Source organism: Drosophila ananassae, chromosome 3R (assembly GCF_017639315.1).
Source record: "Drosophila ananassae strain 14024-0371.13 chromosome 3R, ASM1763931v2, whole genome shotgun sequence".
NCBI classification, from domain to species: Eukaryota; Metazoa; Arthropoda; class Insecta; order Diptera; family Drosophilidae; genus Drosophila; species Drosophila ananassae.
Window position 1 is genome coordinate 18,859,819 of NC_057930.1, and position 15,702 is coordinate 18,875,520.

General features: G+C 44.9%; 1 protein-coding gene across 1 annotated transcript; it reads left to right on the plus strand.

Annotated features, from left to right (window-relative positions):
• The first annotated feature begins 31 nt into the window (after positions 1-31).
• Positions 32-4,185, plus strand: LOC6497212. The gene is made up of 3 exons (XM_001962512.4): positions 32-1,360; positions 1,417-3,141; positions 3,197-4,185. The coding sequence occupies exons 1-3, from the start codon at positions 356-358 to the stop codon at positions 3,920-3,922; spliced, it is 3,456 nt and encodes a 1,151-aa protein (XP_001962548.2). The 5' UTR covers positions 32-355; the 3' UTR covers positions 3,923-4,185.
• The last annotated feature ends 11,517 nt before the right edge of the window (positions 4,186-15,702 follow it).

The following is a 15,702-nucleotide window of genomic DNA, read 5'->3' on the forward strand; positions in this document are numbered from 1 at the left end:
TTTTCCAACACGGCCACATGTACATCCTGGAAGCTTTCAACACTGTTGTACGACTTGACAGCCAATCTGGCAACTTCAGTAAAATTCCATTTGCAAGCTAAATAAAAATTTTATCGAAAATACATCAGATTGCAGTTGGCGAGGCGAATTATTAATCCGAAATGTTACAAAACTGCCAGGTCATTTGGAAGGACTAACTGAACGAGACCAGTTATTCGGAAGTCGTTCCCGTTGCAGCAGCTAGGTGGTATCCGATATCCGAGAAGTCGAAGGAAACAGAAAATCAGCAGCCACAGCCGGAGGAACCTTCCCTAGTTCCGCGCAAACGGATCTGGGGATTCCCCTGCCGGCATTGATGGCCATGCACTCATACATGCGCCAAGGATCAGGATCTGAAGGGGGAGCACCCGTAGGTGCTACCCCACCGGACGAGTTGCACGGATTCCTCAAGGATAAGCAGGCCTGGGAGCACGCCATATCCATGTACCAGGGCCCCGACCCATTAGACCATTGGTACAATTACATATGTTGGTATGAGAACCACGAGCACAGTGATCCCGAGCTCAAGTACCGTGAGACTCTGGAGCGATGTCTTACGGTCTATGAGCACAACGAGTTCTATCGCCAGGATCCGCGCCTGGTGCGTCTGTGGCTGAAGTACATAGCCATGCAGACGGACCCGCTGCACTTCTACCAGGTTCTGTACCAACGGGGAACTGGCCGCCAAGTGGCTGCCTTCTACATTGGCTGGGCTGCCTACTACGAGTCCCGTGAGGACTTCAAGGACGCCGAAGCTGTCTTCAATCTGGCCTTCCAGGAGAAGGCGCAGAGCAACGCTGAGCTGCAGCATGCCCACGGCAAGTTCACTTATGCTAGGTCGCTTTACTTTCAACGCCAACAGGAACAACAGCAGCAGCAGCAGCAACAGCAGCAGCCAGATCCTTTACAGCAGCTAGCTAACTACACCCAGCAGCAGATGCCACAGGCTTACGCCCCACCTCGCTCCCAGCCATATCAGCAGCATATCTACCAGCAATATCATCCCCAGCAGCAGCAGCAGCAGCAGCACCCGGTGCCCCAGCAGCAGCATCCAGCGGCACAGCAATCGCATCCGGCGCCACCACAATCACATCCAGCGCCCCAGCATCAACATGCAGCGCCACAACATCCACATCCAGCTGTCCAACCTCAACACCCAGCTCCACAGCATCAGCATCCGTCGCAAGAACACCAGCTAGCCTACCAAGCGCAATACCACCAGCAACAGGCACGCTTCGAGCAGCACCCGCACCCGGCGCCAGCCCCAGCACATGTGCCGCCACAACAGCCAGCTCATCCGCAATATGCGCCCGTAGCGGAGGTGAGTATTACGATGGAGACTAAACAGAAACGTTCCTAATTCCATTTAATATTTAGCCCCATTACGCACAAAACCAGCAGCAGGCATTAAGCCAACAGCAACAACACCAGCCGTACCAGCCACCCTCTCAGCAGAACTCGCCGCAGGCACAGCCGCATCAGCATTCCCAGCCACAGCCGGAAGCCGTCAGAAATGGAAACGGCACATCGAATCCAGAGCCCCCCGAACAAACTCCTCCCAAGGCAAGCGACATAGCCGGATTGCGATTGCCGCGAAACTTTTACGCGTACGGACGCAACAACCATGAAACCTGGAAGCCAGCCCTTACGCTTGAAGAGCCGGACGACCCGACGCGTGTGTGTCGTTACGCAAAGAATCTGGTGTATCCTGCAGGAGCTGGAATAGAGTACAGTCCCGAGGAAATACTGGCTCGCAAATACAAGCAGGTGATGGAGCAAAAAGCGGAGTTGGCGGCACAGCGGCAACAGGAAGCACAGCAAACCCTGTACGATTCCTACGAATCGGCGGAGCCTTCCTATTACATGACCGCTGTGGATGGAGCTCTGTACGGACACAAGAACAACAGCGGTCAGGAAAATGCTGGCGAGGAGGACGAGGACAATGAGGGGGAGGACGAGGCTGATGAGGAGGGCGAGGAGGATGAAGAGTCCGAAGAGGAGGACGAAGAAGAGGAGGAGGAGGAGGAGGACGAGCCAAGTGGACCCTATACCAATGGGGTGCAGTTTAGCGCCCAAACAACCTTCGAGCAGGAGAACCGCTCCATAAAGATCAAGTTCAAGAAGGAGCCCAGCAACAGCTACAGTGCCTATACCATAGAGAACGTCTACCAGCAGCAGCAGCAGCAACAGCAGGAGCAGACGAAGGAGCAGCAGTATCAGCATCAGCCGATAAACCATAATCAACCTCCGCCAGAGCCGGCGCCCATTTCACCCATTCCCGTCCAGAGGCATCGCAACGGTAGTCACCATCACTTCCATCCGTATATGCTGGGTGGCCAGACCTCCACGCCCAAGAGCGAGGCAAACGGCTATCGCAGGGCCCGCACCAAAGTCAAGCGCAGCTCCTTCCATCCGGATCTGTGCAGCAACAGTAATTCCGCTTCCTCGGCCACCGATGTAGTCACTGCCAGCGCTACAAATACGTCTGCAGCTGCTCCCGGAGCCAGCTTCAACGACAACGCCAACTACTCGTTCTCCAGCGCCAGTGCTCTGGACAATTCCAACAGCTCCCTGGCCTTGGCTGTCGATCGATTGAACTTCCGCGATTCCTCTCAAAATCCAATTAACAAAACCCTGCAAACGCACAACAACAACAACAGCACCAGCAACAACAACAACGGGAACAGCACCATAGCGGATTTCTCCACATTCCAGGAGAACTCTTACTTTGCCACCCAGCACGATACGGAGGCTCAGGAGAGGCGTCTGTCGAAAGCACTAGAAACTATTGCCCGTCACCTGGCCAAAGAGGCCATTGATCCATTCAACAGCGAACTCTGTCGCGCCTTCCTCACCAAGGTGGACTTCCCAGGCGACCAGGATGACCACGCTAGCTATAAGATTGTGCAAACGCCCCTACCAAAAATTTCCAACAACCGTCCACTGAACGTCCTCGAGGGTGTCACCTTCAGCATCGACAAGGAGGTGGGTCGTGGCTCCTACGGATCGGTTTTCAAGGCCACTGATTCCCGCACCGGCAATGTGGTGGCCCTCAAGTACCAGAAGCCACCGAACACGTGGGAGATATACATTTGTGATCAGGTAAGGACATATCTTTCTGTTAAATAAATGTAATCTAATCCCATTTCCCTTCCAGGTGCTAAAGCGCATCAAGGAGCCTGATGTACTGCCCGGACTTATGGACATTTCCACTGCGATCATCGCTCCAAATGCCAGCTTGATAGCTACGGAGTTCTCTCGCTTCGGCTCCCTGCTGGACATCAACAACAAGATCCGTCAGGCCACAACCAAAGTGATGCACGAGTCGCTGGTGATGCACTTTTCGGCGCAAATCTGCAACATTGTGGACCACCTGCACCGCCAGAAGATCATCCATGCCGACATCAAGCCGGACAACTTCCTTCTGATGCGCGTTCCCGACGTGAACAGTCCCCTGCCGTCGCTGAGGTTGATCGATTTTGGATGCGCCATCGATATGTCGCTGTTTCCAGATGCCGAGCGCACCAAGTTCCGTAAAGTGATACAAACCGATGGCTTCACCTGCATCGAGATGCAGGAGGGACGCAGCTGGTCGTACGAAACGGATCTCTTCTGCATTGCAGCCACGGTGCACGTGATGCTGTTCGGCGACTACATGCAGCCGCTGAAGCGGGGCTCCAGCTGGGAGATCCGTCAGAAGCTACCGCGCTACCTCAAGAAGCACGTATGGACGAAGTTCTTCGGCGACCTGCTCAACATGCAGCCGGACAAACTGCCCCAGCTGCAGGAGATGCGTCTGGTCTTCGAGGAGGAGGCCTACCGCATGGACTCCGAGCTGCAGAAGCAGATACGCACTCTCTCCAACATCCTGCATCGACGATAACCAACCTATTGGACTATTTCTTATTGCTTTGCTATTTTCTTTATTACATTTGTACACAACTATTGAAGCTAGTGCGCTCCTGACCAAGTCACCATTTAGTTCTTTTGAGAATCCCCCCTTGAGGATTGTTATTTGTACAAAAAAATCTATCAAAAACAAAGCCGCGGCGAAGGTCCTCTCTTCTGTTTCGCCTCCCGGCCAATGAAAACTATTTAACACTTAAGTTAGGCGCGATAAAAATTTGCCTATTTTAAATATTTAAACATTCTTATTTTATTTATTGTTTCAATGCCAAAAATGAAAGCTGGAGAATTTTAACATCTTTGTAAATACTAGGCACAGACTCTGTCGAGGAACATTTTCTGGAATTGAGTTTGTATAAAAAAAAGAAAAAAAAGAAAACCAAACTTGCATCTTAAATGTAATTTTTTTTAATGTACAGCAAACAAAAAAGCAAACACCTAAATTAAAGGAAATGTATAAAAAATTGAAGAAACGTATCGTACGTATATTTAAGATTGAAACATTCGATCTTCTGTACTATTGAGTAATATATGTCGTAGAATGGTTAGTTTGCCCATTGTACATGTGCGTACAGCTTTGGTGTGGCGACACATTGTCTAGTAGTTGTGCGTCATGTGCGTACAGCTTTGGTGTGGCGACACGTTGTCTAGTAGTGTTAGAATGCACAGTAGCTGAGGAAAAGGGACACACTCTGCTGCTGAGCATGGTCTGGTCGGAGAGCGCGGACTGAATGCAAGTAACCGAGATGGCAATAGACTTTGCAGAAATGAGACAGAACTCTGGGTTACGCAGGTCAGTTTGGATGCGTCTCTTGCAACGAGCAGAACTTGCTGTGCAGACAGACTAGAAATATGGAATCTTTGGAGGAATCTCTGTCATCAGAAGTGGGATCTGCTTTGCCTACTGATCGTGCCACCGATCCGTATTTGTTGGCATTGGAGCTGCAAAACCGCAACCTACTGGAAATCATCAAAAACATGCAGACACCAAGGGCACCGCCAACCGATGGAAAAGTGTCACATGTAACTCTTCCAAAATTCAATCCTGACAGTGCTGGAGCAGATGCTTCCTCGTGGTGTTCAACAGTGGACCTAATTTTTGCGGATAACGTGCTCGAGGGTAGCAATCTGGTGATCGCCCTAAGCAAGGCACTAGAAGGCGGCGCATCACAGTGGCTTTCCCAAATTTGCTTTGCCGGCATCACTTGGGCGCAGTTCAAGGAGCTGTTTATACAACGCTTTGTTGGAATTGAGACTTCTGCCGCCACGCTATTAAGTGTTTTGAATGGTCGACCAAAGCCGGAGGAGGGCTTCGCTGAATACGGTAGCCGTATTGTGACGCTACTTATGTCAAAATGGAAAACCAAGGATTTGGAAGAAATAGCGGTATCTGTGACTCTGGCTCACATGGCACAAATAGATAACAAGTTGACACACTGGATTTTTACAAACAACGTGAAAACTCGCAATGAGCTACAACAACAGCTACACGCACACTCTTTCAAAAAGCGCAGCATGGACGACGATTCAACTGGCTCGGAGCGCAAGAAGTACAAGTTTCCGACCCCGATGAAATGTAATTACTGTGGAAAGGGTGGCCATAAATACGCCGATTGCCGTGCTCGCTTGGAAAAGGGCCAGAGCAAAGGGAAAATCCACAGCGGCAGCAACGTGACTGGACTGAAGGATCGGTCAAGCATTAAATGCTTCAAGTGCGACGAATTGGGACATTTTGCATCTGCTTGTCCAAAAGGCCGAACGTATGAGAAGCGGGTAGATATCTGCACAGTAGCTCCACCGACTGGAATAATAAGGGCATCCGGTGAGTCTGTTCCATTTTGTTTTGATTCGGGTGCTGAATGCTCCTTAGTGAAGGAAAGCGTCGTGGATAAATTTAAGGGAAAAAGAATAAATAACATTGTAAAACTTAACGGTTTAAGTAATGATTCCATTTGTAGTACTCAGCAAGTATTATGTAATATAAATATTGAACAATATTGCTTTGAAATTTTGTTACACGTAATTATGGATAAGTATCTGAAATACGATGTGTTGGTTGGTCGTGAAATCCTTAGCTTGGGCTTTGGAGTAACAATAGACGCCGAAAAATTCCAAATTTATAAAACAAAAAGGGTAGATGTTTTGACTGTAACTGATTACAAAGATATTTTAAATGCGGATATTGATTTAGTCGAATCCGATAAAATGGCCTTAACAAATATCCTAATGTGTTACTCTGATTGGTTTATCAGCGGTATTCCAAAAACTCGAGTCTCGACAGGGCAGTTGGAAATTAATTTAATAGATCCACTAAAGACGGTGCAACGACGTCCTTACAGGCTAAGTGAAGAAGAGAAAAACCATGTGCGTTGTAAAATTAATGAATTATTGAAAGCTAATGTTATTCGTCCAAGTTCCTCACCTTTCGCTAGCCCTATGATGTTGGTAAAGAAGAAAAACGGCACTGATCGTCTTTGTGTGGACTATAGGATATTAAATGAGAATACCATTGCTGATAGGTATCCGTTGCCCCTTATCGCAGACCAGATTGCCAGGCTTCGCGGTGCCAAATATTTTTCGAGCTTAGATATGGCTAGTGGCTTCTACCAAATTCCAGTACATGAAAATTCGATTGAGCGAACAGCGTTTGTAACACCAGAAGGACAGTACGAGTTTTTGACCATGCCTTTTGGCTTGAAAAATGCACCTTCTGTGTTCCAGAGGGCCATAATAAAGGCATTAGGAACCCTAGCACACACATATGCTATCGTTTATATTGATGATGTGTTGGTTATAGCCGAAACCAAAGAAGAGGCGTTGGAACGGTTGCGTACTGTGCTAGAAACACTAAGTAAGGCCGGATTTTCGTTTAATGTAACTAAGTGCTCCTTTCTTAAAACTCGTATAGAGTATCTGGGGTTCGAAATAAGCAACGGGGAAATTAGGCCAAACCCACGTAAAATAAAAGCATTAATTGATTTACCGCCTCCACAATCTGTGTCGCAGTTACGACAATTTATTGGATTGGCTTCATATTTCAGACAGTTCGTTCCAAAATTTTCGGAAACGCTTAAGCCTTTGTATCACCTAACGTCAAAGAAGATTGCAACTTTCACCTGGCTACCAGAACACGAGCAAATACGAACTAAAATCATATCAGTGTTGACACAGGCCCCCGTTTTGATCATATTCGACCCGCAATACGCAATAGAGTTGCACACTGACGCCAGTTCAATCGGCTATGGAGCTATATTATTGCACAAAATTGACAAAAAACCCCATGTCATCGAGTATTATAGTAAATGTACGTCTCCTGCCGAGTCTAAATACCATTCTTATGAATTAGAGACGCTAGCGGTTGTTAACAGTATCCAATATTTCCGCCATTACTTGCAGGGACGTAAATTTGTCGTATATACAGATTGCAATTCTTTGAAGGCCAGTCGCACAAAACTTTATTTAACGCCGAGGGTACATAGGTGGTGGGGATTTTTGCAATCGTTTAAGTTCGACTTAGAATACAGAAAGGGTGAACGAATGGCGCACGTAGATTGTCTATCTCGGAATCCAGTGCCTGAGAAAAATAATGATCAAAATAAAACACCTGTGGAAAATAGTGGTCAGAATAGGATACCTGAGAAGCGAATAAATCTGACTGAGGTAACCGACAATTGGTTAATTTCGGAACAGCAGCGTGATAGCGAGATTTTAGAAATATCAACTAAATTAAGAAATAATGAATTACCAGATAATTTAGATAAAACCTACGAATTACGTAAAGGTATTTTGCATAGAAAAATACAGCGAAATGGTAAAACTAAATGTCTACCGGTAATTCCAAGGTCATTTCGGTGGGCAATTATCAATCATGTCCACGAATCAATAATGCATTTGGGTTGGGAAAAGACATTGGATAAGGTTTATAGCTATTATTGGTTTGAAAACATGTCAAAATATGTGCGTCGGTTCGTAGAAAACTGTATCACTTGTAAATTGTCGAAGCCACCTGTAGGAAAAGTACAGGCAGAGTTACATTCTATTCCTAAAATAGATATTCCGTGGCACACTGTACATATTGACATAACAGGAAAATTGAGTGGTAAAAACGACTTAAAAGAATATGTTATCGTCTTAATAGACGCATTTACAAAATTTGTTTATTTTTACCACACTTTGAAAATAGATACGGAAAGTTGTATTAAGGCCGTAAGATCAGTTGTCTCTTTATTTGGCTTGCCTACCCGTATTATAGCGGATCAAGGTCGTTGTTTTGCAAGTTCAGATTTTCGTGAGTTTTGTTCTTCTCAAAAAATTAATTTGCATTTAATTGCCACCGGTGCGAGTAGGGCCAACGGTCAGGTCGAGCGAGTAATGAGCACACTCAAAAGTATGTTGACGGCTGTGGAAACCGGTCAGAGGTCGTGGCAGGATGCGTTGGCCGAGGTGCAATTGGCAATGAATTGTACGGCGAATAGAGTAACTAAGTTTAGCCCATTAGAATTGTTAATTGGTAAAGAAGCTAGACCTTTTGGCTTACTACCAATAGATGAGGAAGTTGATGACAAAATAGACAGAGAAAATCTAAGAAAAGAAGCAAAACAGAATATGGAAGACGGCGCACGATATGATAAGCGCAGGTTTGATAGTAATAAGGCGAAAATTGTTAAACATAGTTTAGGCGATCATGTTTTGCTTAAGAACGAAGAGCGTCATCAAACTAAGCTTGACCCTAAATTTAAAGGGCCATTTGAGATTGTCAAAATACTAGATGGAGATAGATATCTGTTAAAGTCTTTAACAAGCAAGCGAACTTACAAATACTCCCATGAATTCTTAAGAGCTTTGCCAAATAATCAGTTAATACACGAAGACAGAGACGGCATGATGGAAAATGCGTCTGACAATGAAGAAAGAGATTCATAAAAAAAAGGGGGGGGGGGGCATAAATTAACGTATAGAGATATTCTGAAAAAGAATTTAATGTTATTGTAAAGTGTTAAAGGAACTACACTAATTTTATTTTAATGTGTTAAAGGAACTACACAAATGTTAAAAAGTGTTAAAGGAACTACACTAATGTTATATCGTAAGACGTGTAAAAGGAATTACACAATTGTTAAAATGTGCCAAAGGAAATGCACAAAGGTTTTATTTTACAAAAGAGAATAATGTTATTAAAGAATAACAAAATGAATTAATAAGATTATGTTTAATTAAAGAAATGTAATGAATACAGAAGATTTGATATTTATGTAAGTGATTTTTATTTTTGAAAGCTTTTGTCCAATACATGAAGTAAAAAGAAAGAAAAAAATATCTGTTTAAGAATAAAGAAAAGTTTAAAGAGAAATTGAGTCTCGTGGTATTGAAAACAAAACACACGAGGACGTGTGAGTTGTCAGGAAGGCCGTGTCGTAGAATGGTTAGTTTGCCCATTGTACATGTGCGTACAGCTTTGGTGTGGCGACACATTGTCTAGTAGTTGTGCGTCATGTGCGTACAGCTTTGGTGTGGCGACACGTTGTCTAGTAGTGTTAGAATGCACAGTAGCTGAGGAAAAGGGACACACTCTGCTGCTGAGCATGGTCTGGTCGGAGAGCGCGGACTGAATGCAAGTAACCGAGATGGCAATAGACTTTGCAGAAATGAGACAGAACTCTGGGTTACGCAGGTCAGTTTGGATGCGTCTCTTGCAACGAGCAGAACTTGCTGTGCAGACAGACTAGAAATATGGAATCTTTGGAGGAATCTCTGTCATATATATATATAATTCTTAAAATGATAGTAAATAAATTGACGAAATGTTAAACACAAGAGACATCATCATGCCAAATGGGACAGAGAAAAGGAAAGCCGGCGTGTAACCCAGTTTCATAAATCAAATGCCAACACATATTATAGTGTTGCGGGCAATTGTCAATTAAGTGGAGGCATGCAACAAGTAACAGCAGCGGCGGGAGGCAGCATCACCACCAAAAGTGCAACAACAATGGTGCGCTTGACCCACTTTTCCTTTTTGCCAGCCAACCGACCAACCAGGCAGGCCAGGCCAGGCAGTCAGCCAAACGGCAAACAATTTCCACCAAGCGACTGGAAAAAGTTGCAACTTTTCATGCAACCAACACACACACACACACACACATCTAAGTATAGAGGAATGGAAAAGCTGCTGCATGCAGCAAGCGCAACAGGCACAAAGTCAAAGTCGACGCCTGCGCCGCCACTTTTTGTTGCTAGTTGCTTGGTTGCTGGTTGCTGGTTGGTCTTGGATTTGCGACTCGACGTCGTCGTTGTTCGCCAAGTGAAAGTAAAGTGGGACAAATGCAATTATTATTGCATCTAGTAACCGACTTAGAAGTCGTGCCACGAAAACTGCAGTTGGAAAGTTGCACTGCCGCTGCTGCTGCTGCTGCCACTGCAGTGAGGCAGTGAGGCAAAGCCTTTACACAATATTTTATTTAATCAAATTGCAAAGAGAAAATTGCAGCAGGCAGTTGTTGTTGTTGTTGGGGTATTGTCGGGGAACTGCAATTGGCGAAAAACTTTCTATTTTTTCTGTGTCGACTGAGGCAGCTGCAGTGCAACAGTGCAACAGTGCAACATACAACCACCGACAAACATTCAAACAGATTAGATATTTGCGGATTGCTTTGCATGCGATAAATAAATGAATGGTGTCCCAGTTTGGAGCTTTTGGGGCATTGAGTGACAAATGGAGATGTTTGTTGTTGCCACTTGGAGCTCTCATTGTTGCTGTTGGTGTTGCTGTGTTGCCAGCGATGCCAAGCGGAGCGAATGACAATGCGGCATTTATTAGATCACTGGGGCACCGGGCGAGATCTCTCGATCTCTCAATTTCAATCCCCAATCACCCAACAAAAACTGCCAGAGACTGGCCCCGGCCTGGAGTGGACCCACAAAACAAACATTCGTTGGCTCAAAAATAAATAGAAATGGCCAGCGAGAAAAAAAAAAGTTAATAGATCAGCTTAATGCCACTCCGCTGCGACAGTTAACTGGTTTCTAATTAGGGGCTAACGGTACAGCGGTCTCACCCAAAGGAAAGTCCAAATCCCGGTTAAGTAGTGGGATGGCATATGTCCGTACTTACCTGCAATTAACTTGGTCCGAAGGCAGGTGTTGGCGGATTATATTCAGTGGCTCTTATGCTGGCTCAGAGGGGCTCAAAAGGATGATATATTTTTAAGCGGGTTTTATGGTTTATGTTTACAAGAGAGTGGAATTATCATAATCTAACAATACGATTGGTGTAAGATATAAGATTTATAAAGATTTACATATTAATTTATGCCACTATTATAAAATGTATTCATTTAAATCAGATCAATCAATACAAACTATTAAAACGGAAGATTTTGGAAAAGAAAGTTTTCAAGGAGATTTTTCCAGAAAAATTCACAAAATTTCTAAAAAATATTTTGTTCCTAGATTTTGATGCAGAATCATGGAGAATCGATCCACAAATCTTTTAAGGTATTCCGCTCAAGAATCGGGTGAAAATTGGCCAAGATATAGCCATCGCAGTTGGCCATATTGTCCTTCCAGGCACTTTTCATGATTTCGAAGGGGATCCCCCAGAAAAGTGAACAAAAAATCTCAAAAATATTTTGTTCCTGGATTTCGATGCAGAATCATGGAGAATCGATCCACAAATCGTTTAAGGTATTCCGCTCAAGAATCGGATGAAAATTGGCCAAGATATAGCCATCGCAGTTGGCCACATTGTCCTTCCAGGCCCTTTTCAGGATTTCTAAGGGGATCCCCCAGAAATTTTGACAAAAAATCTCAAAAATATTTTGTTTCTGGATTTGATGCAGAATCATGGAGAATCGATCCACAAATCGTTTAAGGTATTCCGCTCAAGAACCGGATGAAAATTGGCCAAAATATAGCCACCGCAGGGGGCCATATTGTCCTTCCAAGCACTTTTCATGATTTCGAAGGGGATCCCCAGAAAATTTAATAAAAAATATCACAAATTTTTTGTTTCGAGATTTTGATGCAGAATCATGGGGAATCGATCCACAAATCGTTTAAGGTATTCCGCTCAAGAATCTGATAGAAATTGGCCAACATATAGGCATGGCTGGCATAGGCATTACTATTGAGGGCCTTTTCCTTAAAGAGGGTAACCGTCTTATTGCAACAATTATAAAATATTTCGTTCCCCTCATTAAAAACCTGTTACTAATTTGGATGCCATTGGTGGCATTACCCAAAGGAACGTTAAGAACCCACGTTTGCGGTCAGGACCGACCCGCCAACCGACCTGACTCACTTTGGGAATTTAGGGTCGCGCCAGACGGTTAGTCACTCCTGTGACTAAGTGGAGTTCTTGGCAGGCACTCCCCTTTCGAGGGCTAGGAGGGGACGGAACCCTATGCCAACCTCAATTGCAGTTGCTGCAGGCGGAATGCATCAGTGGGCGCATGCAGATACACACCAATACACACTCTTGCCACTCATCCGCTCCTGCCACAAGCTCTCCCCTCGAATGCGGCTCAGTGTTTGCCATTTGATTGTCATGACCAACTTTTCACTGCCGCCAATGTTTGTTGTTTCTGTTGGCGTAGTGGTGTTGCAGTGCCGCCCCCTTGTAGGCATGGTCCGGCTAATATGCAACAACATGCAACAACTGTTGGTAAATTGCACGACAAAGCGAAACTGGGAAAATAGTTAAGTAATTTGCAGTGGAAAGCACCAGAGTGAAATTCGTTTTTCTTGCAACAGTTCCACTTAAAAAAAAGATTGATATTTTTAATAAAAAATTAATAAAATTAAAAGGCCTGAGAAACCTTTTAATCTTTATACTTCTTACCCTAGTTACTAGTTATAATTTTGGGAAAATAAACAAAGTTTTTCTTAAAGTGTCCATGTTGCTGCTGCACTGTTGCATCGTGTTGTTGGTGTTGCATTTTGGCACACATAATGCAGCTCGAAGTTGCTGCGATCCACATCCGTTTTGAGTCGCTGTTGCCGCATTAGAAAGTTGCAACTGCAACTGTCATGGGCCGATGCAGCAGCTTTTCTTTTTCCCACTCGCCCGAATTGGGGCTAACGTGTTCATTGTACAACAATATGCAACATCCACTCTGCCACAGCTCTGTAATGAGTCTTAACCTCATAAAATCTTTGGCGAATTTTCTTTTGCCATTTTCTCTCCGCGAAATATTTTGCATTTTGGCCAAGGGAAATTTCGAATGCAATCGAGAAGAGAAACTTTTCTGGAAAACTCTGACAGTTATGGGGTTTTAAAAATCGTAACCTATAACCTTAAGTCTCTTATTTGATACTACTAACATGAATTTCACTAATAAGCCTCACACAGTGACCCCAAAGAACCTTTTGAACCTTGGCAACGTGGCCGGGCCTCCTTCGAAATTCTATTTTCGTCAAATCCTCCTTCTTGAATCAATCACCCGCATCTAGTACTTATCTGAAAGTTAATTTTATTTACCCGCGATTACGGATCTGGGGTCAAGGGGCCATGTGACTTTGACCGAGAGGCCCAGGTCCTGTGACCTCGCCGCGTGCTGCTGCCGCGTGCATTCAACTAAGGCCGTTGAATGCCGCCAACTGCCGACGCCTAGAGGTCGAGTCAACGCCCGAAAAACCCCAAAAAAGTTAGAAACCCAAAATCATGAGCCTGTGACTAGGACTGGGTCTGTGACTGGGCCGAGAGTTCGACGGCCAATGAATCCGGAGGAGAGCCTGTCGCAATGGCGTTGCCCGAGAAACAAGGACTAAGGACCGACGTCGACGCCAGCCGCTGTCATTGCACTGCCCCGCCCCGACACCTGCTGTCCGCCTCCTACTTCCGTCGACCGTCGACAGTGAAAACAGAAAACCGAAAAACGAAAACCGAAAGGTTATTATAACAATAAGGAGCAGTCAGTGTCTGGGCCCCTACCACTGCAGGACTGCACGGCTGACGAGTCTAATAACCTTTCCCTTTCACCGAACATCGCTGGCAGACGACGCCCACGCACACGTCCTTACACAAAAAGGATAACTATATAGGACTCTGTGTGTGTGTGTGTGTGTTTGGATATACCGACAGTAAAAGTCATCGCCATGGCTGTTGAGACATCATCTTCCTGCCGCTCCTGTTTCGGCCTTATGTAAGTCCGGGCCAGGCTAATGAAATTGGCCGTCTGTTGCGGCATTCCTGGCCCATTTGGTGGAACAGAGAAGGTTCCACAGCTTTTTAACAAAGTAATTCCCAGAAATTTGTTTATATTCTTTTTTTAGATTTGGGGTTTTATATTCAAAAACAATATATATTACTTGGAAGGCTAGAAAACATATTATTGGTTCAGAATTAATATTAAAATAAGAATAAGTTTGTTGAAACCTATTTGTATGTTGTACATATATTTTAATAAGCTTAGTGGCTAAAACTAAAATAAAATCTAAAAAAAGCCCTATAGACTGCCTATTTATTATTTAATTACTTCTTCTGAAAAGTAGGGTGCAAAGAAGGACCAAAAAGGCTGCTTCGCTGGAGCGTAGCGCAGGCACCTGAGAGAACCAGAACGTGAGCAATAGCATCCAGACGAGCAGACAATTAGAGGGGTTGGGGGGAGATGTTTGCAAAATACTCCAGGGGTGACACGAGCACTGTGGTATCTAAACTATTTTCCACTGTTCTTAAGCGTTTATGAAAATAAAAGGATACAAGAATAAATAAAATTGTATAACAAATAGATGCAACATAATATTAAGTATACGACTAGTTTTACTTTAAAAGTACTTCTTTGTAGTCCCTAACAAAACAAATATTTTTAGGTTTTGAAAGCCATATTAAATTCCATTAGTAAGCCAAATCTTTAGGCCACTGTGCCACGGTTGGTCGCGCAGGAATTGCGGCAGACGGCTGGCTGTTGGAAATCGGCAGTCGGCAGTCGGAGTCAGAAGGAAGACTTCCCGGCAAGTGAACGAACTGCTAACCGTCCCTGTGTGTATGCGAGAGAGGGTGTTTCGGTGATGATGATGTGGATGTGGATGTGGACGTGGATGTTGCTTCTGGTCCCTCTTTTGCCATTCCTGCCCTGCCCTGCCCTGTTCAGCGCAGAGCCCAAATGTCATTGCACGCCGGCGACGCCAGCCGAAGACTTAACCTTGAAAAGTTGAACTTCGCAATAAAGGACGACCGATGATGTGCGGCTGGAGGCGAAGGATGGGGGAGGGAAGTGGCGACGCACATGTACATCTGAGGGTCTGAGCATTAAGGCCTGAACAGTGAGTGGATGATCGGAGGGAGGCAGAAGCTCTCCATTTACAATTATTTCACTAGCTAAGAGTTAATTTGGCCTAAAAAGTATTCCTTCAAGCCCAATTATTAAGGTTCTTCTTGGACCGCCAATTGGCTGAGTCATGGCACATCTGTGGAGCATTCGATTTCGGGCCAAAAGCACCCAAATGCCTGAAAGATCATCAGTGGGGCACGAATTGAGAACTTGACCAGCGATCAGTAGAGAGGGAAGGGGGGGATGGGGGCAACTAAACGTCAAAACATAGCGCAGCATATCAATTGACTTGGCCAAAATAAAAAGAGAAAGCGGGCCCCGTTAAAGAACACGACCACTAAACAACGGTAAGATGGGGAACACTCAAAGCCAAAGTCAAAGCAAAAAAAAAAGTAGCATAAAACACAACGGACCAGGCCAACAAAGAATAAAACTGGGTCGAGCGGCCATGCAACCGCAACGTGTTCGCTGCCAACATGTAGCACGC